Here is a 25,213-nt window from a genome sequence, read left to right on the forward strand (position 1 = left end):
AGCAAACCCACTCCGCAACTACTCTTCAACCTCCTCTTCGGCCTCCTTCTTAACTTCAATGACCACCTGCACAGGCATCATATCCTCATCCTCATCCCCCATTTCTCTCTCCCGCTTAATATCTCTCTTTGCGATCTTCGTCGGCGTCTTCGCGACCCCAGCCCCCTTTCTCTTCGGCGTAGACTTCGACTTAGCCGGCGAAGTAACAGGAGTACTCGCAGCAGAGCCCCCTCCCTCTTGGGCAATCAATTTCCGGAGACGAATGACATGGTTGACGACTGCGCAGGCAGTTACATCTATTCTCATAATGCATAGTACCGTATTAGTCTAACCTCTTTCATTGCTTGGTTGATTGTAAGGTAAATAAAGGGCTAGCTCATACCTGGACCCACATACGCAGCCAGCTTATTGTAATCGAGCTTGAAGTTGGCATCTTTGCACTGGTCAACGAATCCGAGGAGAAGCTAGGTTTGGGTTGTTATTGTTAGTTGGGATGTTATTGGTAGGGGATTGTGGTGGTTGGGTACCTTTGCGTCGGCTTCGGCGGTCCAGGTTATGGGCATTTTGTTTGTTTTGCCTTTGCTGAACTTGGTGAGTTTGGAGGTCTTTGTAGAGGTTTATGTGAGTTGAGGATTGTTTGGGTTTGAGGAGAGAAGTTGATGGTGGATTGGTGGTTGTGAGGTGGAAAGTGTGTTGGGAGAGGGATGTGAGGGATGTTTATGACAGGAGGTGATTTGTAACTGAGGTGATGGTGGATGGTGTGATAGCACCTGCTGTTGGTTAGTGAATGGTTGTGTTGTGCTATTTTGTTGTGTTGGGGTTTCGGTATGGAGATATGGGTGTTATCTGGCCCTGTGTCTGCTTCCGAATCCGCTTGTGCAGTTATGTGTGTGCTAGATGAGAAAGGGATGTACTGGTGGTGTGTAGTACTAGTCAGTTATGGAAAGAGAGGGCAGGCAGTGTATCATCGATGATCATTATGGGCATATCATTTCGTACTGGACATCAAGATACATAATGAAGTCTCATTTCCCCTTCACAAATCTAGATAGCTTCTCTTCGGCATTAGTCTCTCACTCAGACATCACATCTCTTTATAATATCTCAGATAGTGAACTCCCCCTGCAGAGGCAGATCCCGACTAGATCTTCCCACATACACTTGATATGTCCCAGATTGAAGCAACCATTCCTGCGCCACCACATCCCAGGTACTCAAGTCCCGTCTTCCCAAAGCAAACTCCACCGTCACCGTCTGTCCAACTGGGATATTGACTTTCTCGAACCCGCGAAGCTGTCGGACCGGTCCATTGGGGATACCCACGTAAAGCTGCGCAACCTCGTCACCTGCCACGGGTCCGCTGTTCGTGATATCAACAGACACCCGGAGGATTACATCCCACAGGTGAGGGTTTCCACCTTCTTGGATGGCGGCGGATGGAGGATAACGACTAGTGGAGTTATCGCTGACCTGACCGATGTTCAGTCCAGAATAGTCGAATGTGGTGTATGACAGTCCGAATCCGAATTCGAATTGCGGCTCGATGCCTTGCTTGTCGAAGGCGCGGTAGTCGATGTATACTCCCTCGCTGAAGTCGTCCTGCGGGAAGAGTCCATACTGTCCCTCCGGCAGCTTGGGATGCAACAGGGCACCGTAGTCGTCTGCACTCTTGGCAACTGTGTACGGGAGCTTGCCAGATGGGTTGGAGCGGCCGTAGAGCAACTCCACCAGTGCACGGCCGGAGTCTTGACCTGGGAGATGAGCGAATATAACCGCGGTGACGTTCTCGTGGTCGATCCAGTTATTGACTAGCCGGATACCAGCGTTGTGGATGGTTACTATGGTGTTGCTGCACTTGCTAGCGACGTTGGTCACTAGTTCATCGCTTCCCTCGTCAACTAGTCCAGCACGGTCGTACCCTTCCGTTGCATAGCTGTTAATGAACACGAGACAGGCATCCGTGTTCGGGTCAACCTCTGGGTCTTGGGCGGAAATGTTCCATAGAATGGAGCTACCGTCTTCGATCACTTGCTGCTGGAGAGCATCCAAAGGTGCACTAATATACGCAGGAGAGTTTCCACCAGAACCCCCGCCCACAATCAACGTGTGATTTGGTTGGATGGCCGGGCTATAGCTAAGCCACTCCAATGCGAAGCCTAGACTGTCAGGCCCCTTTGCATCGTATCCAAATACGGAGATCATCTCTGGTGACTTCAAGGGAAGGGTGTTGTTCTTGTTTTTTACCAGAACGTGTCCTTCAATGGCACTCTGAAGAAGTACTTTTCTTGAATCGGAGGACTTTCCGATGATGGCTTGGTGTGGCGCGTATACATCCGCTGGCATCCCTACTCCTGGTGACGGGAATCCAGCATCCTGGTTCATCTGGTACCACGATGCGATAATCCTAGACCTTGTTAGTCATGAAGCCCATACGGTGCAGGTAGACAGCCTTACCTAGTCGCCATGTCATCGAGCCTTGATGCCTCCATGGTCCCATTGGCAATAGCATCGGTAAGATTCGAATTCCACAAGGTACTTGATGGCATGACCATATCCAAGCCAGCGTTCGATGAAGCAATACCACCATGCTGGGCACCCCAATCGGTCATAACATAACCTAGCCACAGTGAGTCAAGAACGGACTTTACCAAATTCTCGGATGTTGCATACCCTGGAATCCAAGTTCCGTCTTCAGCAACCCATTCAACGTCTTGCTGTTCTGACATCCATAGGAATTGTTAATGCGCTGGTAGGAGCACATGATCGACACACTACCCGCACGAACCACGTCCTGGAACGGCCACAGATACAGTTCATGCATGGTCTTGTCATCGATATTGGATGAGACGGCGGCGACATCAATACCGTCGGTGCTTTCCGGGTTTCGGTTGGTTTCCTGCTCGTTGGCGATATAATGCTACTCCTCCGTTAGTCTCAGGGTAATTGATTGTCAGGGTATGGGCCTAGTTACCTTAGTCGAGGTACCCACACCTGCAGCCTGAATACCACGGATTGTCTCGTACACCAACAGACCACTGTGGTAAGGGTCCACCGAAAAGCCTTCCCAGTTCCGGCCACCTTCTGCTATGCGACCAAGTGGGCCTACCACGGGACCCAGAAGAACGTTGACTCCCTTCTTGTGGTATTCACTGCCCATGTGGAGGCCTCTTTTCTGTGCAAGGTCCTTGTTCCAGCTGAAGTGGGGACAGATTAGCTGTGTAATTTAAACCTTGTAATGATCATCTCGAGGGCTTACCTTGCACCAGTATGGATACCACTCGACCAAGCATTAACATGGTCTGTACTTCTCTAAACCAAGTCTTAGTCCCCGTCCCTGTGTATCCGGTACAACCACTTACCAAACCGTTCCCAGCATCAGACACACATAACCCGGGAAAGTTCAACCTCGGGATGGCCGGGATATTTCCCGAGCAGCCATTATCGGCATCCGTACCAGCGGTAAGGTTCACCTTCTCCTCTGGCGTGAGATTCGCGACGAATGCCTTCGCCTTTTCGTAAGCAGATGCCCATGCTCCGGAGCCCGTACCCTCAGCTACATATACGAGCCAGCATACATAACACATACTATACATTAAGCAATGGTCTCTACACACGGGAAGGATAAACAGCAGGTGACTGTCCATAGAAATATGCATCGCTAGTGATATTCTCATGCGTCGGAGCAGCATAGGACAGCGAAACACCGGCCAAAAGGCCAGTCAACCCCGCAATGGCGTGCATTTTGTCCGTTGCTATTGTCCTTCCTGTCCCATTTACCCCGGGACTTTCAATCTATTTATCTCCCCACAAACTCTCCCCGACACCAGCGTCCAACAACAACCAGTGCAACTACATGACTTGACATCTAACCGTATTGGCCACCGGTTAAACATCGGGGAATTACTCACCTAGTGTGCAGAAGTGCAAGAGGAAGAAAACTAAATACATGACTCTATAGCAAGGTTCCCCACATTGCCGTACTGTGTTCAAAATATCCCGGCTCCTCTGGGGTACACGTTCCCCGCATTAACCCCACATCAAGACTCCGGGGAAGCTTCGACTAGTATCCCGCTTCGGCAGACGACCGTACCCTCGCATGCCGTGTCTTCCGTTCTTCTACTCAGATCTCTAGGTTACAAATGTGCGATGAGGAAAGTAGCCGATGAAGTTCTCCGGAGGAGTCTTGACCGTATGACCTTGCGGGGAATATGAAGTGACTTTCGCGCTATTATTAACCCGATGAATTTCATTGCCAAGTATTCAATTAGGCTATAGTACAGTGCTTGTCCTATGGATTGGGTCTTGGGCGGGTCGTTCCGTCGACTGTGCGATGGGCTGCTAGCCTGCCCGTATGACGTGTGGTCATCCCGTCGGGCAATGACTCGGCAGATGTGACTGTTACACTGGTATAGCGGGCTATTAGTAATGTCTATACTAGACCTAGTTCGCTTTAGAGGTGCTCAATGGCTTGCTTTAAAGTGGCCCGGTTAGATGTGTGACTGGGTGATTACTGTTGTTTGGTCATCTTTCGTTCTGCGGGGTGGATGTGGTTTTAGTAAGTCTGTGACATCCTTATGGTGGGGTTCTTTGAAGATCTAAACCTAGGTGTATAGTAGAACCACAGAGTAAAGTCAGGAATGGTGAATTTTGAAATGGAATTTGAAAGAAATCGTAGAAGGGCAAGCGTTCTCAGTAGGGTTGGTTGTGGACTCACATGACCTCTCAAGGCTAAGTGACAGTGCGGACACAAAAGTCAACTAAGGTCAAGAACCTTAAAAAGTTCGGGACTCGGACTGTGGACTATAATATCCTCGTTGGCTCTAGATACACGCTAAACCTGACCAAGGTGAGAGCTAGAGAATGCATGATGTCATTTTCTGCGCACCTCACACATAAAATTGTGTTCCCCAAGACATAATATGAGTACATAAGCATGGCACAGTGCTTAGACATACCAAACACTGGTTTTATCTGGCACTGTCGAGGAGGGAGTTGCCCTTGAACTAAGTCAGTGGATACAATTGCCTTATTGGGATTAAGTATAGTCATGCCTTAGGCAGACAGGCATTCTACCGGTGCCTTACTTTCCTTCAATGCAGCACAAAGAAGACTGAACAATACATCCTTCACTATATTTCGCTATACAACTACAAGAACACCCCCTCTACGCCGACCCAGCCTTCTCCACATGCAACACCCTAGCCGTCGCATTCTCAAACGTCTCCCTCGCAATCTTCTCCTGCAACCCCCTCTCATCCCCATCCAAATTATCCCCAAACACAACCGCAATCTGCTCAAGAGACTTCCCAGACGTCTCCGGAACAAAGAGAAACGAGAAAATAGCCGCCGCCACACAGAACAACCCAAAGAAAAGAAAAGTACCCCAACCAAGCTTAATGAGCATCTCCGGAACAACAACCCCGATGATAAAGTTGGCGAGCCAGTTCATCGCAGTCGCGGCGCCGACACCCTTTGCACGTTTGGAATTCGGGAATACCTCTGCTGGTAGGACCCAGGCGAGGGGGCCGTAGGATACCGCGTATGCGAGTGCGTAGGCATCTGGTATTTTGTTAGTTTGATAGGAAGATTTAATGGGTAAAGGACAAACGGTACGTACAAATGAGGGCTACGCAGAACCACCCAATTGCTTTGTGGGAAGGCCAGTCATTGCTGTATCGGTTCATCAGTCCGGCCATGATTAGATGTGGTATGGCCATGATAACTCCTCCGATTATGGCCATGGTCCGACGACCGACGCGGTCCAGATACATGAGGATTGGTATACCCCCGACCAGCTGGCAGATATTGACCATTCCGGAGAGGATGAGAGATGTTTCGCTGCTTTGACCGAGAGCTTCAAAGAATGTCGGGGCGTAGTAGACGAATGCGTTGATTCCCGAGAACTATCCGCTTGTCAGTGTCTAACATCAAACCCGTGTAATCAAGCAATATACCTGTTGAAAAAACGGAATAGCCAATGCCACAAGTGTTCGTCGAAAATACTTCGGGCGGACGAGAGAAACCCACTGCTTCAGGCCGACCAGAAGTGGACGAGACTGGTGGTCTGGATATTCTTTTTCGAGCATTTGTCGCTGAAATCGCACTTCGGAGAGGATACCCTTCCATTCCAATTGTACCTGCTCATCGTGCACAGGGCGTCGGCGCAGCTTCGCAAGAGCGAAGAGACTATCTTCCTCCCTCCCGCGCATTGCGAGCCATCGAGGCGAGAATGGGAAGAAATGAATCGCACAACCCACTATCAATGCAGGAAACATCTGTAGAAGGAATGGAAGCCGGAATGACCACTCGCCGGGTATGGCCCTAATCTCACACATCAGAAACCTTATTATGGAAAAGTGGAAATACATTGATAGCATACCTCGTGCCATAAGTGATCCAATATGCCACAATTGCCCCAATAACGATGCTAATAGATTCCAGCACGAGCAATGATCCTCTCCACGCCGGAGGAGCGATCTCCGAGATATATAAAGGTGCCCCCATGGCCAGTGTGTCCACGCCGACACCCCCAATGAATCTTCCAGCCACCAATGTCCCATAGTTCATCGATGCCGTCTGAATTATAGCGCCAATAACAAAGAATACGGTCGCCACGGTCAACCCCCATTTCCGGGAGATGCGATCCGCAACGGCTGGGAAAAATAGACACCCGATGAAAGCGCCCAGCTCGAGCATCCCCGTCATAAAGCCGGTATGGAATCCGTATTTTGGGTTTTCGGGAGAGGTCTCGGGGAACTGTTCGCGGAACTGCGGCATAACCAAGATAAGGGAAATGACACCCTGATCTGAGAAATCATTCCGTTAGTGATGTAGATCCAAACAAGGCCAGGGAATATTCTCCATACCATAACCAAAAGAGAACCCGCCAAACGAGGCGAGTAGCGCTGCTCCAAAAACATAAGGAGAGTGTAGAAGATCTCGCAGTTGTCCGTTGTCGTACTTGACCTCAACAGTCATGTCCGCCGGACCAACATCGTCCGCGTACTCATCATGAGCTAAAGTAGGCTTTTCAATTGTCTTTTCCATGGCTGGTATATCTAATTGGGTCTGGATTGCCCGACAGGATCACATCACGACGGCATGTTGATGGTATATATATCTTTTCACCAGTCTGGAATCCCGAAGAGAGTGACCCGGTACGTCCAAGCCAGAAATGATGAGATTCAATGCTTCTCCGCATTTTTCTGCATACCCCACGGGGAACCGAGATGATCCACTTCAGTTGCGGACGAATTTAACCTATTTGGGGTGTAACCTGTGTCATCTTTGTGATTGGATATACTCTTCTCGTTTCGGGCCGCTTTTGCCATTTTCGGCATTACCTGATGTGGATAATCTCCCCCATTGGGAGCAGCGTTCGTCGGCTATCAAATCGCAAATGCCGTGATTGCTCTTGCTCCAATCATGTTGGCTTGTAACAGCGATATAGCACTTTTAAGGTTATTGCTTGTGGGTGTGTAGCTGGTTGCGATATACCCGACTGCTTGATGAACGGGTACTTGGTGCCTGAGTACCCAGGTATCAGCTCACGTCGCCTCATTTGGTAGTGCTCTCCATGTAGTACCATTTTCCCTCAGGTATTTTCATGTTGAAACGAACAGTGATGTATGCAATGAATATTAGATTGACCTATAGGATATCATGATTACTAGTCTGATCTCATAACATTAATGAAAATCGTCAAATCCACCACCCACCCCCCCGAAAATATACCCATAGAACAGCCCGTATGTACGTCATTCTAATCTAGATTGCGCTGCCTAGATCGTCCAAGACTCCACACTGGTTCGTGCCGACAAAAAGAAAGATCAAGACAGCACTACATTCCAACTCACGGTTTAGGACCGTCCGCAGTCGTATCGTCCTGCCTATGTTTAATATCCACCTCGTCGAGCGTTTCTTGATCCGTATTGGTGAGAGTGACGGCCAACACCGCCGGAATGGCAATGACAAGCGAACCCATACACAGGCCCCAGTCGACTGCAAATTGCAGCATTGGCGACTTGCCCATCGCATCCAGTCGCCACGCCATCGCACCACCCACGCTCTGGAAGGTTTTGTACGCCCCCACAAGGATGGCGGCCACCGCGGGAGAGTTCGACTGAGCGCCCATCAACCAGTAGCAGAACGACTGCCAGAAGGCATCGTACATGCCATAGAAGATGTAGAGGAACATGGGCCCAACGGAGATGCTGCTATCAGTGAAGTCGACATCTTGCTTCTTGCCCTCCGCCACGCGACGATCGTACCAGAGTTGAAACGCGTATCCTCCACCCCAGATCGCCATCCCCGTGACGAATAGGAATAGCCAGTTAAGTCGAGCCCGCCATTGACGATTCAGACCAGGGACATCCAGCAGGAAGCCCATGATGAGTCCGCCGAACATCTGTGCGATCCAGTACAAGGCACCGTTCAAGGAGCGGGACCGGATGTTGAATGTCATTCCGTTGACGGTGTTTTGCTGATACGAGTAGAATACATTAGCGCAAAAGAATAGCGGGAGTATGGAGATCACTCTCCAGTCACAAACCGTTTTCACGGTGAGCTTCGCGACGTGGAGCCAATTCTTTTCGGTCTCGGGGGTGGTTTGCAGAGTTGACACTCGCACTGATTTCGGCGGGCAAATCAGAGCCCCCATGAGCCATCCGATGGCCATGATAATGAGCAAAGCGATGTACGTGCCGTCCGAAACGGTTCCACTCGTTGAGTGGTAATTCATACCGAAACTGGCCAAGGAACCAATGCCGCCGCCCAGATTGAAGATAATCCAGAAGGCTGCAATGGCGCGGCCTTTCTGCGATTCTGGGACGTACGTCGTCATGATCGCACCTTGGGCCACCCAGAGGAATGATGCACCGATACCGAGGATGGCTCCAGCTGCGATAACAAAGGCACCGTTCGCCGTACCTTGAAACTAACATCAACTTGGGTAGCAGAATATAGATGGTGCAGCACCTACGGTTGAAGCATAGAAGACTTCCGGAATACAATGGATATGTCCAGCCTCCAATCAGCAGACAGGCCCGAGGTCCGATGCGGTCGAAGATAGGTCCAACGACGAAGAGTGCCGTGCCAGCCATGGCGGAGAGTAAAGCAACGTTCGCATTTGCCGCTACGGTCCCGTCGACTTGGCCGGAGCCTCCAATCCCAGTGAGGGCATTGTACATCTGTGTCAAGAATACTGCATCAGCATCTTCAAATAATTCGCTGACTATGAGCATCACCACTTACGCCGGGACAGCAAAAACAGATGAAACTAATTAACACGATTTGAAACCACGGGTAAGTATACACCCGGTGTACCAAGGACCGTTGCCCATTCATCCCGGGGGTGAATCCCTCAGATACATAGACCGGATCGTTGCCCATATTGATATAGGCTAGTCTGAGCTTCAATGTCGCGAATTGTTGAGCAAACGGAGTGAAGGGCGGCGGTCACGCCCATTTAATAAGAATGAAAAAATAAATATAAGGCTGCCCGACAGCAATCAGACCTGTCCGCTAAAACATCCGTGCTTGAGTCAGTGTGTTGATAACGATTGGTCTCGACGGCGAATGAGGCCGCCCGTGATTGGAACGAACGATTAGTCGTCGCGATACCGTCACATCCAACCCCAGATTTATTATTGGCAAAGATAAGACAGGCATGCGACGCTAGGAAGTAACCCTAGTGCGGGTGTGCGATGCCGATCTTGCCTCGTATTCCTCTCCAACTCTCGACACAACAACCAATAACGTTAAGGCCAGGACAAAGAAGCATGCATACGCCAAATAGCTCCCCTGGAAAAGACTTGAGATTGAGCGTTCATTGGTCCCATCGGGAATATAGGAGGCCTGAACCGACCGCAGACCGAGTCCGATGATCTCCGCATGGCGCACGGCGGACAGTTTGCAGATTAAAAATAGTCAACATGATCCTTAGCGAGTATAGCCATGTTGCAATCCCAAGTATCACTCTGATGGAGGCTAAGATGAATGCATCGACGCCACGTGTCTGTCATAGCAACGAGGGATTGTTATTGGAGTCGGACAACTGGAGGCGATCGCTGGATGGAAATGTCACCATCATTTGGTCTGCCGGCTTTATGAAAGCGGAGCGCTTGGCGGTCAAGCGCTTACTTCTTCCGTTTAGAATTACAGCAGCATCATTCATCATCAAACTGATCATCAAGTGTTCAGCCCCTAGGGGCCGATTACAGGAAGATCCACCATCAAGGCACGGCATCAGCTGCCAGAAAATAGGGGAGTAGGACTACTTGGATATACTCTGTACATACGCCGCCGCATATGCTGAAGAATAAAAAAAGCGAAAAAATGGTGGTGCGGTTGAGCAAATGCCACTGGATCTTAAGGCCAGCCTTAACCACTCGGACAACCCACCGAAAGTTTCATTGATATGACGAGATAAGTACTCATATAACACGTCATTTTTCAAACTAAATTATGATAATAAATCAATTCAGTCCAGAGCTGTAGTGTTGCCATTGTGCCTGAATATCGCGGGCGGAGCAACCACTCTAAACTCTCTATCCTCACTAGTGTCAACGGCACCGCAGCTTTGGGTAGTACCTCGTAGTCTCGGTTGCATGGGAGCAATGGGTCATCGGTTTCTTGCTTGTCGCTTATCTGGATCGCACTCGCAGCGAGCACGCGACCGGTAAGGTAGACGCACAAGGCTTAATGAGGAAAATTGGAAATATGATTGTCTCTGTAGCTCTCATTCAAGTGGTTGTTGTAATGCGTACGTCTCCTTATATAATCCGGTTGAATGACGGGTCTTTCGCGTGGCAAGCTATCGTGTGCCATATATATTATCACCTGCATGCCACAGAATCATGCCCCCCACCCAGCTTCCTAGCAAACTTCAGATATTCCCTTACCTGGAGTTTGACGGAACCCAATTTGGTTCCCTGAAGCTGTGTTCATTCTTTTAATGGGTATTGATGGACCCGACAAACTCCCAGGGTCACAGTAGAGCAACATTCAAACATTTGATCTTTTCTTCGCCGCCATAAGGCTTCTTTATGATTCGTTGGGATCTCCTGGAAACCCAGGCGTTGATATCGTATAAGTAGTCCCAGTATCTTATTGGACAGCCACTTATAAGTTAGCCCATAGTGCTTATCAGGGCACTGCTTAGGTAACCCCATAAGGGAGATGGAAAAAAGTTAGTAAAGGAACGTAAGGATGCAACCTCAACATTGGAACTGTATGTCATGGTACAGCTCTTGGATCGGACATCGACGGTTACCTTCACTGTTGAGGTGCATAGCGGTGACAATGCGATTAGAGATTCCTCGCTTATCGCTTCAATCTGATTGTATCTGTAGAGATTATAGAGAGGAGTACTGATATTCCAAAGAATGAAGCTCTAAACCCGAAATGGCATCCCACGTGGTAGCAGACAAGAGATGAGAACTACTACGATCCAATTTCGAGTAAATATACTGTTATACGATTGAATACACATAGTATGACTAAAAAGAACAAATTGGTATGTGTTCTTAAACGTCGGAAGGCAGAAATAAAACACGAACACCCGTCAGCCGATACTTCCCTAAATCTGTTTCACTACAGGCTAGACTTTGTGGAGCGACCCATGCTCATCCCAACCTCAACGTCGACCATGATTCTCTGGTGGCTGAGCTTCTCCAAATCCTCGTCTAGCTGAATCCGGCCTTTTTCAAATGCCACGATGATACTCGATCCTCCGAACTGGAAGAATCCAAGTTCGTCACCCTTCTTCACGTGGTGTCCTTCCCTAATGTGCTCATGGATTCTATATCAGCGGTTAGCAGACGACACATCGCAGAATTCCAGAAGACGTACTCAACGGTGCCGACGTCCGTCGCGCCAATGGCCACAAACAGAACGTCTCCAAATTCCTTACTTTCAATACAGACACAGCACCGTGCATTCTCCGTCAAGATATTAACCGAGCTCTGCAAAGCCACCGGATCGACTTGATAATAATCCCCGGAGATTGCCTTGAACCACTTCACCGTTCCCTCAACGGGAGAGTGATACCGATGGTAGTCCTGGGGACTTAGACGAAAGCTAGCGACCGCTCCATCCTCCCATCGTTTTGCGCGATCCGCGTCTCGGATCAGATTGGCGATGGTGAACTCGTTACCCTTGATCCATAACCGGCGCGTTGCTTCCACCGTCGGATACACTACAACCCGCGAGTCAGACACTATGACCGCTTTGGTGGGGTCGTCAGCGTCGTATATCGGTCGCGCTCCGGGTGCGTGTTTCCGGATGAAGAAGTCCTCAAATGTCGTGTAAGCCTCCGGGTCCGATGGTTCGAACTGGGACATGTCGATCTTATAGAACTCGATGAAGCTTTTGATTTCGGAATGTGACTGCAGTTGCCCTTCCATTATGCCTATTTTCAATTAATGACTTGTGACAATCTTGACCGAGGTGCTGCGCAACCTACCCGCTTTGAGACTCCTTTCGTGAGTCCATAGCCGGAGAAGATGTGTACGATCTATCCACTCCGTGATCGGATTAAATAGTAGAAGGATCTTGAGCTTCTTCAAAAGTGGTTGCTGCTCGCGTGTGAATTCGCCCGTCTTGCGATTGAACGTTAGCCACCCTACATGGCGCTCTTGTAGCTGCCGGATGAATGCGACAGCGATATTGACCAGCTGCTGTAGGTAATTGAGAATGCCCGGCATGATGCTATATAGGCCACTTTTTTATTATTGCATACGTTGAGTACCAAGGCGATTCAAGGTCTTGATGTGCTTTGAAGAGGTGGATAAATATTGATATGAAAGTAGAAGTGGAAGTAGAAGAGTTCCCTATCGTAAGGGTGATGTCATAGCAATCAACCCTCAACTTCCACGTTGTCTCGCACTATCATTGGTTGCAGGGAATTCAGTCTTTCTATTATAATAAAACAAGACAATCATACAAGTTACACATTGATTCAAAGTGGTAATGGGAAGCTAGAAGAGAATACATTCTTGTCCACAATATTCCTATTCATGTTCCATCTTTTCTAGGGTCTCTGGATTATGCGCGACTTTCTTGCCACGCTGATCATGAAATACGACCTGAATAGTGTGAATGGTGATATCAGCAATATCCTCTACAAAGTCTCTACAAAGTCGGGACCATCTCACCTTCGGGGGGTTCTTGACACCCTCCTCTTCGGCTTCCTGCTCGTCCATGACAATTCTTTCGACCTATATTAGCGTATGCATTAGTCTACGTCTCATATCTCAAGACCTATGAGACAGGAGGGTATGAGTATACCTCCCCTTGGTGTGAGCCACCTCGAATGCGGGTAAAGACATAATCACCCTCATGGATAGTATCGCCGTGCTTGTCTTTAACGTCGCCTTTCACCATATTGTAATATGAACTGACTTAGACTATTGAATCTTAGATTTTAATGTTCTTGGGACAGCTTTCATGAACATACGTATCGACAGAAGCAATGGATGTTATATATGAGTATGCGCTTGGAGACTTCCGTCAAAATAACGTCATCCGGGAAGATCCCCGAAGGCCAACGTCTTTGTCCGTCTCGCTCTCTCTTGTTCTTTTTTAATTTATTCCATTATTTATTCTTAATTTTAATTTTAATTTTATTTCTACTATTTATTAACTTTTTATTTTTTTATTTTTTTCAACTTTGTGTCTTGGTAAAGACCATGGCATACCTCAAAGCGGTACTCGATTTCAACCGAAGCGTACAGAATTCGCATCAGCACGTCAACTCCAATAAAGACATCTCCAGGGGTTTCTGGCTCGTCATAATCGGTCTTTCGGACCGTTACTGACAAAAAGCACATGGAATTCGTGTTGCAATATGAGTGGACCAGCTTCACCTTGTCCATGGATCATTCACATTTAACAATCTCTAACAGCGTCTCTAACCCATGGTTAGATTACCCACCCTACAGAGCGTTATCAGGATGATTAGCCTGGAAACTGGGGAGGATAATGGTGCCATCATCGGCCATGTTCAGAAACTGTACAATCGACAACACTCCACTCAACCTTCTCCCATGTGAAGCATAACTAGGGAATATGAGGACACTCTCCAGTAGTGCTTCTGTCGCTAACCTTTGAATTTCGGTTCTACAATTATATCAACAGGAAACAAGTCAATCTCACTGTAGGCTATGGGTTCGTCCGCCATTTTATTATCTTAGGCTTCTGGTGACATGCTCTCTGCTCTCAACAAGAGGTTTTTCTCTTCTTCTGCGACAAGTAGTCGTTTCTTCATTACTATGGTTTTAGTATTCTTTTTGTCAATCAAGAGATCAATTAATATATCTGAGCTTTATTGTTTTTTAACTCCAGGTATCTCGCAACAAGACAAGTTTAACATTGTATGAGTGATTAATGCCTGCGGCAACGATCAATTCCGCTATTGCCTGATGTGTCAGGTGTCTGTGCTTGCTCCACTTCACCTCGCACCTCGGCCAATCGGCACACAGCGCTGCTATCAGATGGAGGATCAGATTAGATAAAGCGGTCAGGGTCAATCGATCCGATGATGAGAGAGAAGTGCCATCAGATAATGCCGATACTCATCTCAATCAGTCTAGAGTTCGTTGGAGCGAGGCTCTTGATGGACTCCTTTTGATTCTCAAGTGTATCTAGATACATCCAAGTCTCCCCATGTTCTCCCCTCCTCCCATTTCCCATTCAAGCTAACAGTGCATTTTCTCGTGTGGGTCCAAAAATCCCTTCGTATGGCTTGGCTGGTCAGATCACGCTAGGAGGATCAGTCATATGCCCCGCTACTTTTAACGTCTCTTCCTTTGCTTCTCCTTCCCTCGGGCATTTCCTACCTCTGATATAGTCATGCTGCTCCAAGCCTGGCTATTGTTGGTGCTATATGCGTCGTTTACCTACAGCAAGGTTTCTCCTGTCAACGAGCGCTGTGTGACGGCAGTGTACACAGCGTGTGGGTATATTCCATTTGCCACACCCCCCGAAGTCCCTCGAGGATTCTATGGGTCGCGCTGTCAAAATCCGTGGACAGTTACCTCCATCTATGCTGCTGCCGATGTATTCTGCGATCCATCTGAGCGAGCGGCAGGTTTCGCTCAGCTCCAATACTCCTGTCAACAGTTCGGCCATGTTAATCTAATACCACGAGACGCTCTGGCCGCCAATCTGACTGAGGATGCTATTAATCAAATGAGAACGGTCGACTATGGTGAAATTTCTCCGTCGGAGCCAGTTGATTACCCTGTTCTCCTCTCGCCTTCGTTCTATCATCGTACATTCCGAACAATCGTAGGTATCTCGGCAGCAGCGTCACGCTCTCGCACTAATACCGCAGCTTGACAGGATACTTGGGAATTTGAGGTCTGGACCCATTCCGCCTATGGGTAAGACATAATCCGCTTTTCTGAATATCCACTCGTACCTAACTAACGCCCACAGCCTTGCCGGATATCTCTTCTGGGCACTCATTCTCTCGATTGGAATCTTCCACCGGTTAATTCAATATCTACTACTATCGAAGCGCATTCGCGTAGATGTCAGCCGATCTGCACTCTCACGTATCCTATATACGCCCTTTGCCACTGTATACCACTGGATACAGACCTATATCATTACCTCCAGTCCATTGCCATCGGGAGGTCGATATCTACTCTGGTGGACATTTCCCACTCGTGTAGAAGCAATCATTGTTGTTCTTTTTTGGGTACTCAGCTCTGTCCTATCCTCTGTGAGCTACCGGATCTTTTCCGACAATATATAGTGCGTTGACCAGAATATTCTGTGCGATGTCGTACTAACATTTTATGTAGCTGGCCCCAAATCTCCGCCCAACTTATACGCTACGTGGCGGACCGCACCGGCATCCTTTCATTCGCCAATATTCCTCTCATATGGCTTTTTGCAGGGCGTAATAATGTCTTCATCTGGGCGACGGGCTGGAGCTTCGCCACGTTCAACCTGTTTCACCGCCATGTTGCCTGGATCGCGACCATCCAGGCGGTCGTTCACACGTTGCTCTATTTGGTTTTGTTTATTCAGAGTAAGTACAATCATCAGTGCCTCACTTCATTCATTGACATGATGTATAGACGGTAATGCGTGGAAGAAGCTTCAGAAGCCGTACCTCCTCTGGGGAACGATAGTAGGTGCATCGTTGTAAAAAGTCACATCACTGAACTAATGTAGCATAGGGCACGGTCGCAATGATCCTGGTGTCACCCTTCGCCATCGAATGGTTCCGTCGAAGGACATACGAAACATTCCTCGTGCTACACATCCTTTTCTCGATCGCAGCGTTGGTCGGTTGCTTCTAGTACGTAATTCTACTTGCCCGTAGCTCCCATAGCTCTTTCTGACAAATGCGTGTGACAGTCATACGATCATTTTTGAAGACCATGAGTATTGGATATGGTTATGGCCTGCTGTCGGCTTTTGGGCAGCGGACAGACTGCTACGCGTGATCCGACTAGTCTACTATAACCTCCATGTACGCACCAATGTTGGAAAAAGCATCCAATACACACAAAGCTCAGCAACCTATGACGAGGCCTCTGATGTCATTCGACTAGAGGTTATCCCCGGGTCTAGTCGACTCCAGCCTACGCCCGGGCAATACTATTATCTTTACCAGCCATTCCGGTTTACGGGCTGGGAAAACCATCCATTTACTTTGGGGTCATGGTCCTACGAGACCGGACTTCCTACATCCCAGATAAAAACGCCCTCACTTGCGAAGGACGATAACACCGTAGATGTGACGCAGGTACCTCTACTCTCCGACAGCTCGTCTGGCTCACGGACTCCCCAAGAAGATGTACCATCGCTCGATGAGCCGCAGAGGTTGCGACTTGTCTTCTGGATCAGACCCTTCGACGGCTGGACGCGCCATCTCCGTCAACAATGCGTACAATCGCACGGTCGGACTTTGGATACAACGATACTTTTAGAAGGCCCCTATGGCGAACAGTTCCCCCTGTGGGAATACGAATCAATCCTATTGATCGCAGGCGGGACAGGAATTGCCGCAGCGGTACCGTACATCCAAGACCATCTCGCCAGATGTAGCAGCACAGATGAAGCGGAAAGTCCGACCCGCATCCAAAATATCTATCTAGTCTGGACGAGTCGACAGGAGGCGTTCGTCCGAGAAGTCGCCACTCGAGAACTGAGTTCAGCCCTCGCTCGAGATGATTTCCGGGCTTCATTTTACGTGACCTCAGCCACTGCAGCGAGGGATTCGGACGCATACTCAACGCTACGCGAAGAACTCTCGGGGAAGGCTATCGAGGTTGGTCATGGGCGACCTGATCTGCAGGCCCTTGTTCTAGGCCACGCTCATGAAGCGCAGCTCAGTGATTGCTCGGCTGCTGTGTTGATGTGCGGTCCCCCTGCTATGGCTGATGAAGTTAGAACTGCGGTGTACCGAACCATGCGGCAAGGTTATCAAGGGGTCCGGTACATCGAGGAGTCTTTCAGCTGGTGACGTATTGCTGTTTCGAGCGCATCTCGGGTCAATGTGGCGTACGCCATACATATATCATGGTTCATTTTGTTCTTTTACTGGCGTTGTAGCTGAGATATTGCAGTCTAGATATCAATATACGATAGAATTGTAGTGCAGATGATTTTCAGTTATTCTTTGGAGAGATTTATCAAAACGGAAACAAAAAAAAATCAAATCCCGTAAATAAATAAAAATAACCAAACGTACATCACTATCTCTTTGGCCTTGACTTCCAATGCAGGAACCGCCGCTCAATAGCCGATATGCAAGGGGTGTTCGTCTAGCTCCCTCACCTTCCCCAACCTTTTTCTCCACAACTCCAGATCCGGTAATCCATAATCGACTCCGTGTTAACCCAACGCGCGAGGTTAATTTTATCCCGTAATACCCAAACCTATAATATCGCTGCACGAACGAACGTTCAATCAATTCAGCCCCCTGAATATGATACAGCACATCAACAGTCCTAAAAAGTATTTCCCTCACCCAAGACACCCCAGTGATCGGCAACCTCATTCTAGTTCAAGGGCAGTGGCTTTTTGAGTAACTTAACTTGCAGGAAATTGGTCGGAGCCCAGACTACCGACTGTATCTCAAAATTTTGGCGGGATCTTTGTGTGGGGATTCTAGGCCCACATTGTAGTGACTATCCTGATTTATGGCACTTCGGCTTTTGGGGGGCTGGGTCTGTGGGTTGCTGTTTGGGGATTGAAGTTTCTGATATATCTTTGGATGATTTAGGGCTGTAGCTTGGTCACCTGATGAGATTTATTTTTGAACAATAGCACTGTTTTTCACCCTCAACACCCATCAGGTGATCTTGGATTGGAACGTACGTAGTATGATGTTCGTAGAAGAGTACAAGTGAGGTCTTTGTTGCCGGGGTCTAGTCATACGCACCCTCATACTGCTTGTTTCTACGTAGTGAGCTAGAATAGTATGCAAACATGTTACTACATCTTTCCTTCCTCAATATGTCTCCATAGCTATGCATTGTATAGGGGCTCCATCAACTATTGTAAGACATATCACATGTCACTTTGGGCACCAGGTTAGCGATTATTCTATTACCCTTTGAGCTCTTTCCCTCTATGTCCAAGGCAGCTCAGGCGACCATTATCATTCCAAATAGCGATCTCCAATTTTGTTAGTATACAGCTCTAGAATCACAAGCGGTGTCAAAGTCTGCATTGACCTCAGAAACCTGGTGTGGGCACTGCAACTCTTCCAGCTAATCGGATGAACATCCGATGACAGGTCTGGCATGCCTTCACTGTGACCGAAATGGGGTGAGCTCTACTGATCAGATATACGGAGCATATACGCTCCTTTCTACAACGTGTAGAGATAATGCTAGATAAGGTGCAGTTTGGACTTTAAGCTGTTGTCATAATGCCCTAGGAGGAAGGTGATTGGCGATCGTATTCTAGTCTGATGGCGAGCCAGAGTCCGCAGAGGAATTGAAGAAGATGAAGCAAGGTGATCAGGTCTACTAAACGGTGCTATATTAGAAAGAACGGGACCTGGGTATGTTCGCCATAAGGTGTTCGTATCAGAGGGCATCCTGATTGTTCGATTGGGTGGGAGCCTAACATGGGCTTAGTATATGCTTAGTTGGTTCTCATATATATATATATATATATGGAGACTGAGTAGAGGTGTTCACCAACCCTGTCATCCTATCTAGACATACTTAGTAAACCTTTTACAGTGATTACTGATTAGGATGATTAGGAAAGATAGACCCGTGACTTGAAGAAGTAATTATAATAATTTGGCGACTTTGATATCCGAACGAACAAAGATAAGCTTATCCAGATGTGCCAAAGACGATAGTATATCAGATGAAGTGAACTAGGTTTTACAGAAGGATTGAACGTATATATCTCCTGACAAATCATTGTATCTAAACTAATTACGGATGCTGTAGTTAGGCTATAGATTTTCTACATCCTAAGCAACAGGATGCGCATCTCGAGTACGGGTTCAACCAAATTCCGGGCATCAATCGGTCTTTGTACCAACTGTCTACAACTTACAGTATAAGCTAGAAAGTCACACACCTCTCTCTTCGAGAGATGTACAAAAAATAACATTACATACAACAGGAGGGATTCGCTGGTGGTCACCCACCCAACTACTAACCTCCCGGCGTGTGGCTTAAGTACGGCTGAGCGGACGGGAAGCCCTGTTCTCCACACCCTATGGTCGTATGTACTAGACTATTCCATGAGCAGGTATATATGCTTTTAACAAAGTGAGAATGAAGTATAAGTCCAGTTTTACCAGGTTTACTCAAAGAAACGGAGTCATATCATGGTAAAGTTGAGCTGAGAGTGTTTGATATCCACTATTTGGACCTTGTCAACATCAATTCTCTCTGTTCGCAGTTCCAAATACCACCTGGCTTTCCTATTATCTATTCTTCTCTGAAACGAAGAGAAATGATTTAGATAAGTCCACTCTAGACGGCAGCTGATAACCGGCCCTAAGTGATCTGGAAAGTTGGTTCTTCCGGCTACTAATCGGGCCCATAACTCTAGGTAGCGAGAAAAGCTAGCTCTAGATAAGATAGCCAATAATACAGAGATCTATAAGGAATGAGGCGCCTTTCCACTTACACAGGAAATTGACTCGCGCTGGTAATCTCAAACACACAGGTATGCGGATATACTATGCCTTAGCCCTTGAAAGAGGCGTCTTGCTCGAGCCGAGCTGCTCAATCGGGTGTAGGAACTACCGATCAGTGTGACACTGAGACAGCAACACAGCATAATGAGCTGGCGAGACAACAAGGTTAGCCTGATTGCTATGAATCTGCCGGATCGAAGATCGGCCCCGGAATTCAAGCAAGGCAGTGTCTCAGATCTAGTCGGATCATGATTCAGCATATAGCTCCTGGGAAATTCCATATCAATATGATGGGAAAACGGGTACATAGATTTGCGTAACGAAATGCCAACAAACCCTATTGACCCCATAACGAAACCACAATAATACTTTGCGAAATTAGCTAGAACGTGACTAAGAACCATGTTCAAGATTAAAGGTATGGTTCGCCCCCAGACTGGGGTCGTAAATGTATTACCCTACCGTAACAAAGCTTCAAAAACTCCAGTACAATCAGTCATTTTATTGGTGCAAGAGGGTATCCCTAGATGATTCTTGCGTACCTTTTGTCAGATGAAGGTTTTCATCTCTTGGCATGTTCGTGTCTGGGGAAAGTCAACAGCGGTCAAAGTCCAGAACTGATATATCACATTTCACTCCTTAGCGACAGCCAGCTAGGTTTATAGGCCCCCACTGAGTTCCTGCGGTGTAAGAAGGGACCATCTGGATATTGGCGTCCTGCATATGCAGAGCTAATATTACTTGAGTGGAGGCTATGGAGCTCCATCCAGCCCCTGGCTCGATCCTAAGCACCAATCAATGCGGGGATCGTCGATAGTCCAGCCAGACCCCTGATGATTATGCAAGGGTTTACGAGCGATGGAAATGAGATGGAGCTAACCACACCAACTATGGGATATTCATGATCTTAAATGCTAAAAGCAGAAGAAAGCATATGTCTGGGCCTCGCTCGAAAAAGTTATAAAAGGGACATCGGATCCCTCCCAAATCTTTCTTCATCACAAACACAATCAGCTATTCAAGCAAAGCATCACTCCTTGAGCTTCACTCCTTTACAATAATTTGCTTCAAAGCATCTAACCAGCCCAACCCAACCATCAAAATGAAGTTCTTCGCTGTCGCTGCTCTCTTCGCCACCGCCGCCATGGCCGCTCCTGGTTCCGCTCCTGTGCCCGGTGCTGCTGCTGCTGCCGGCAACGGTAACGCCCCGGTTATCAACCAGACCCAGCAGAAGGCCTTCACAGACGCTTGCAGTGCTAAGGGCAACCACCCCGTCTGCTGCGACCAGATCGACACCTCCAAGACCACAACTGTGAACGAGGGACTTCTCGGTGGCCTCCTCGGTGAGGGCCTGGGTGGCGTTCTTAACAACCTTGTTGGTGGCGAGCCTGGCGCTTGCAGTGGTAAGTTTTCGACATCTACATTTACATATTAGCAATGACTAACCAGTGATACAGGTCTTGTTTCTGCCCTCAACAAGCAATGCCAGACCAGCATCGGTTGCTGCCAGCAGAACGCCAAGGGCGACAACTACCAGGTAAGCATTGCAGTGTATCTTCTCTTGATTAGGATACTAACATGGAGCAGAGCGGCCTCCTCAACCTCAACCTCCAGGCTCCTTGCCTTCTCAGCAATGGTCTGTAATCGCCTCGCCATTTGGCTACGAAATCCCGCGCAGCATTGGACATAATGTCGCTCTTCTGGTCCTCGCCGCTGGACCAAGATCGTCAGCGTTTTCGCGATTTGTGCACAAATGATTTGAGATATATGGCTTGTTTCGCCTATTCTGTACACTCTAGCTGTTTATCTTTGTGGCATGCCTATGCATCCTAGAGTGCCCATTTGTTAATAATTGAAATTCAATATCACTGTCATTATTATGAATTGGTTATCCCCTCGTGTAGTTCCATTGCAGATGCTTTGATGTAAAGACATCCGTTCATCCTACTGTGCACTGCTTTATCATTGGAGCATCTCCTATATGAATTTCGAGCAGATACTCATGGTCATATATTCGAACGGTTGCCTCAGGCTGCTCCCGGAACCGCACCCGAGCTTTCCGCTCGCCAAGCGTGTTCCCCCTTCGGATGCGTTTCCATCCCGCACTTACACTTCCATCCATGAGTGTGTCGTTTCGGCTTATTCAACAACCCGGCCCCATGGATAATTCGACCTCTAGAAAAGCTCCGAGTGCTGCAAAAGACGCCGGTCGTCCGAGCAAGCGGCGCAAAATAGCCGTGGCTTGCGATGAATGCCGTGTTCGGAAGATCCGGTGTGACGGCGCACAACCCGGTATGTTTATCTTACGATGAATGCCTTGGAGCGCACCGGAATTGATACCGGATTTCTGACCTTGCTCTCCTCGTAGAGTGTGGACCATGCACGAAAAAAGCAGATCCGGGAGTGCAATGTGTTTACACTGGAAAGCAAAAGCTTGCTATGCGAAAGTAAGCCAAGTCCACACTCGTAGGCGACTTCATCCATCATTTCTGGGTTTTCTGAGTTATGCTTAATTGAAGGCTAACAAGTTTCTGAGGTGAAGCTATATTAATACCTTGGAGAGTCGGCTCAAGTTTCTACAGGGTCCGCATCGTACTCCGGCAAAGGCACCAACGAGTGTGGAAAGTGTGGAACCGGAGAGCTCAGACCAAGTTCAAGTAAGCAAATATCCATATGAATCCCTAAAAATATATGTTCCCAAGCGGGTAAGTATCCATTCGTGGTGATCTGACTATATCAGTAGGCGCCCACCCTGTCATATAGCCCGGTGCCATCATTTGGCGCTCCTGTAGCAACTCAGTTCACCCCATCATCGTCAGTTTCGGAGGATCGCCATCGGATAGCAACTTGTATCCCCGCGGATGCCAGTGGAGGCGACGATTCCCCGTCGGCTAGTGCTTGTCGAAGCTCTTCCGGAAGAACTGCTGGTTATGTACCCGGACAGGTTCAGACACGTCAACGAGCGCACGGTGTGAATGCAATGATGGGTGCGGTCGAAGAAGAACGCCCGACGCAAGGCTTCTTTGGCAGCTCTAGTGCTGCTAGCTTTATGCATCAGATCAAGATGGCCGTCGACAGAAGAGTCACCTCACCCCACCGGCGAACATCAGACACCATTCTCGGAGCATCCCATGCCCCAGGTCTCATGAGCACGAGATCGGAAAAACCTACTAGCGTTCAGAACTATGTCCTCCCACCGAGAAAGACGGCAGATAGCCTGATGGGAGTTTATTGGTCTTTCGTATTTCCCCTCTACCCGCTTGTTGATGGTATCCGGTTGCGGGCCGAATATGAGAAGGTCTGGACGGGTGAACCTCTCGAAAGTGACGAATCTATGCTCATGTGTACATTTAACGTCATCTTTGCTCTAGCCTGCCAGCTAGCTGACTTTATACCCCCTGAGGAGCGCGAGGCATCCGCAGACGCATTCTTTTCACGCGCAAAGGATCTTCTCCAGTTCAACCTTTGGGACACAGGGTCTGCTGCCCTCATTCAATGTCTGCTTTTGATGGCGCAGTACCTACAAAGCACTGACTCAGCGCACCAGTGTTGGATCGTTACGGGTCTGGCTATACGAAATGCCCAAAGCTTAGGCTTGCATCTTCCGCAAACTATTGCCCGACTCCCGAGTCCACAGGAGCAGCAGCTAGCACGTAAAATATGGCACGGATGTGTGCTGATGGATAGGTATGGCGTGCCTCACTTATTGAATTTGTAATGTCTAACATTGAGTAGAGTCATCTCCATGACATTCGGACGACCCGCAATGATATCGAAAGCATCCTGTGAATCAGTACCCTTGCCCGCCACAGTGGATGAGGAATACATTCCGACAGCTTCAGGCGTCGAAGCCACACAGCCAGCCGATCAGCCATCTGTGATGGCATTCTATGCCAAGTCACTTGAGTTGTACGAAATCATGAACGATATCTTACTGAGCTTATACAAACCTGTCCCCGAAGAGAATCCAGAGGACATGTATGATTTATATTTCAACAAAGAAAATAATCAGGGTGAGCGAACGATCTTTGAACTTGATCGAGCTCTATCCAAGTGGAGCCAAAGTCTTCCGTCACATCTACGGGGGTATTCACCAGCTAGCTCTACCGATGTTGTGTTTCACCACCAGAGTGTGGTTCTTAGAGCGAGGTACGGTTGCCCCATGTCAACTTTTGTTACCTTAAGTCATATGGTGCAGTGAGAACTAGTGGCTCACTTTCTCATTTCATAGATTTCTGCATGTCCGTATGCTCCTGTTTCGTCCGATATTATCCAGGTACTGTGCAGCTCGCGATATCACGGTCCCTGATTCTCTCGTTTCACTCGGCGATTCACTTCCCCAACGAATCGCCTGGCAGTGCTCAGCTATATGCGTCAAGGTAGCTCAAGAAGTAATCGAACTCATTTACGAGAACATCCCAGCGGACGGCTCATCCGGCCCTCTTCCAGCTTGGTGGTACAACATCCTCTGTGAGTTAAAGAACCGGCCGATGTTCGACTCTCGGCAGAGACTAATGAAGAATAGATGTTTACACAGCTGCCACAGTTTTAATAGCAGGCTACCTTTGTCCCGCAGTCCTGGACGAAGTGACCGAAGCGGCAATTACAAGGTCTTGGAACTGTGCTTTGGAAATTCTTAGGAAGTACCAAAGTTACAGCACATCCGCACGCCGATGTGTAGCGGCTCTAGAAATCCTCTACGAGAGAGTTGTGTCAGAACGGCCCCCATCTCATGAACCATCCGCCAGTCATCAGCAACAAAGTGCGGCGTCTAATGCAATCGATGACATGTCTCTTGGAGAGGGCATGAATGCTATCTTCATGGAAGGCTTTGATTGGCCGGATTTCCAGGACATGTCATGGTTGAACAGTGTGCCCAGTAACTTACACTAAAGCGTTGGTCTGGATTCTCTATGCTATGTGAAGATAGCCAGTGAACTGTATCAGGAAGCGTTTCACATTACTCATCTTCCCTACGATGGAAACAGGCTTGCCTTCGAGGCACGCATCCTTATACATCTGTGACGTTCTGCCTTCCGTCTGGGCCTTGCTAAGGTGAATCAACGCTAGTTCATACAT

The 25,213-nt window shown here is 48.2% G+C and overlaps 9 protein-coding genes across 9 annotated transcripts; 4 read left to right on the forward strand and 5 right to left on the reverse strand.

Annotated features, from left to right (window-relative positions):
* Positions 1 to 18: 18 nt before the first annotated feature.
* On the reverse strand, positions 19 to 563 carry AO090012000134 (uncharacterized protein; the record flags this gene model as incomplete). The annotated part of the gene is made up of 3 exons (XM_023236342.1): positions 19 to 296; positions 383 to 464; positions 528 to 563. 3 exons carry the CDS (start codon positions 561 to 563, stop codon positions 19 to 21), a joined length of 396 nt encoding a protein of 131 aa, XP_023091274.1.
* A 541-nt stretch (positions 564 to 1,104) lies between these two features.
* AO090012000135 (beta-glucosidase) lies at positions 1,105 to 3,741 on the reverse strand (the record flags this gene model as incomplete). Its single annotated transcript, XM_001727145.1, has 7 exons — positions 1,105 to 2,404; positions 2,455 to 2,617; positions 2,671 to 2,917; positions 2,972 to 3,194; positions 3,257 to 3,309; positions 3,360 to 3,553; positions 3,615 to 3,741. 7 exons carry the CDS (start codon positions 3,739 to 3,741, stop codon positions 1,105 to 1,107), a joined length of 2,307 nt encoding a protein of 768 aa, XP_001727197.1.
* Positions 3,742 to 5,164: 1,423 nt separating this feature from the next.
* AO090012000136 (sugar porter family MFS transporter) lies at positions 5,165 to 6,978 on the reverse strand (the record flags this gene model as incomplete). Its single annotated transcript, XM_001727146.3, has 5 exons — positions 5,165 to 5,559; positions 5,618 to 5,903; positions 5,955 to 6,321; positions 6,380 to 6,806; positions 6,867 to 6,978. 5 exons carry the CDS (start codon positions 6,976 to 6,978, stop codon positions 5,165 to 5,167), a joined length of 1,587 nt encoding a protein of 528 aa, XP_001727198.3.
* Positions 6,979 to 7,852: 874 nt separating this feature from the next.
* Positions 7,853 to 9,390, reverse strand: AO090012000137 (putative MFS transporter; the record flags this gene model as incomplete). Its single annotated transcript, XM_001727147.3, has 3 exons — positions 7,853 to 8,928; positions 8,981 to 9,188; positions 9,253 to 9,390. 3 exons carry the CDS (start codon positions 9,388 to 9,390, stop codon positions 7,853 to 7,855), a joined length of 1,422 nt encoding a protein of 473 aa, XP_001727199.1.
* Positions 9,391 to 13,010: 3,620 nt separating this feature from the next.
* On the reverse strand, positions 13,011 to 13,383 carry AO090012000139 (DUF2945 domain-containing protein; the record flags this gene model as incomplete). Its single annotated transcript, XM_023236344.1, has 2 exons — positions 13,011 to 13,217; positions 13,288 to 13,383. 2 exons carry the CDS (start codon positions 13,381 to 13,383, stop codon positions 13,011 to 13,013), a joined length of 303 nt encoding a protein of 100 aa, XP_023091275.1.
* A 1,467-nt stretch (positions 13,384 to 14,850) lies between these two features.
* AO090012000141 (uncharacterized protein) lies at positions 14,851 to 15,387 on the forward strand (the record flags this gene model as incomplete). Its single annotated transcript, XM_003189920.2, has 2 exons — positions 14,851 to 15,288; positions 15,343 to 15,387. The coding sequence occupies 2 exons, from the start codon at positions 14,851 to 14,853 to the stop codon at positions 15,385 to 15,387; spliced, it is 483 nt and encodes a 160-aa protein (XP_003189968.2).
* A 5,849-nt stretch (positions 15,388 to 21,236) lies between these two features.
* On the forward strand, positions 21,237 to 21,778 carry AO090012000143 (uncharacterized protein; the record flags this gene model as incomplete). The annotated part of the gene is made up of 3 exons (XM_001727150.3): positions 21,237 to 21,537; positions 21,592 to 21,671; positions 21,722 to 21,778. The coding sequence occupies 3 exons, from the start codon at positions 21,237 to 21,239 to the stop codon at positions 21,776 to 21,778; spliced, it is 438 nt and encodes a 145-aa protein (XP_001727202.1).
* A 1,420-nt stretch (positions 21,779 to 23,198) lies between these two features.
* Positions 23,199 to 23,852, forward strand: AO090012000144 (fungal specific transcription factor domain-containing protein; the record flags this gene model as incomplete). Its single annotated transcript, XM_023236345.1, has 1 exon — positions 23,199 to 23,852. The coding sequence occupies one exon, from the start codon at positions 23,199 to 23,201 to the stop codon at positions 23,850 to 23,852; it is 654 nt and encodes a 217-aa protein (XP_023091276.1).
* Positions 23,853 to 23,900: 48 nt separating this feature from the next.
* On the forward strand, positions 23,901 to 25,027 carry AO090012000145 (transcription factor domain-containing protein; the record flags this gene model as incomplete). Its single annotated transcript, XM_023236346.1, has 3 exons — positions 23,901 to 24,283; positions 24,366 to 24,604; positions 24,711 to 25,027. 3 exons carry the CDS (start codon positions 23,901 to 23,903, stop codon positions 25,025 to 25,027), a joined length of 939 nt encoding a protein of 312 aa, XP_023091277.1.
* Positions 25,028 to 25,213: the final 186 nt, after the last annotated feature.

This window comes from Aspergillus oryzae, chromosome 4, assembly GCF_000184455.2.
Source record: "Aspergillus oryzae RIB40 DNA, chromosome 4".
Classification (NCBI taxonomy): Eukaryota; Fungi; Ascomycota; class Eurotiomycetes; order Eurotiales; family Aspergillaceae; genus Aspergillus; species Aspergillus oryzae.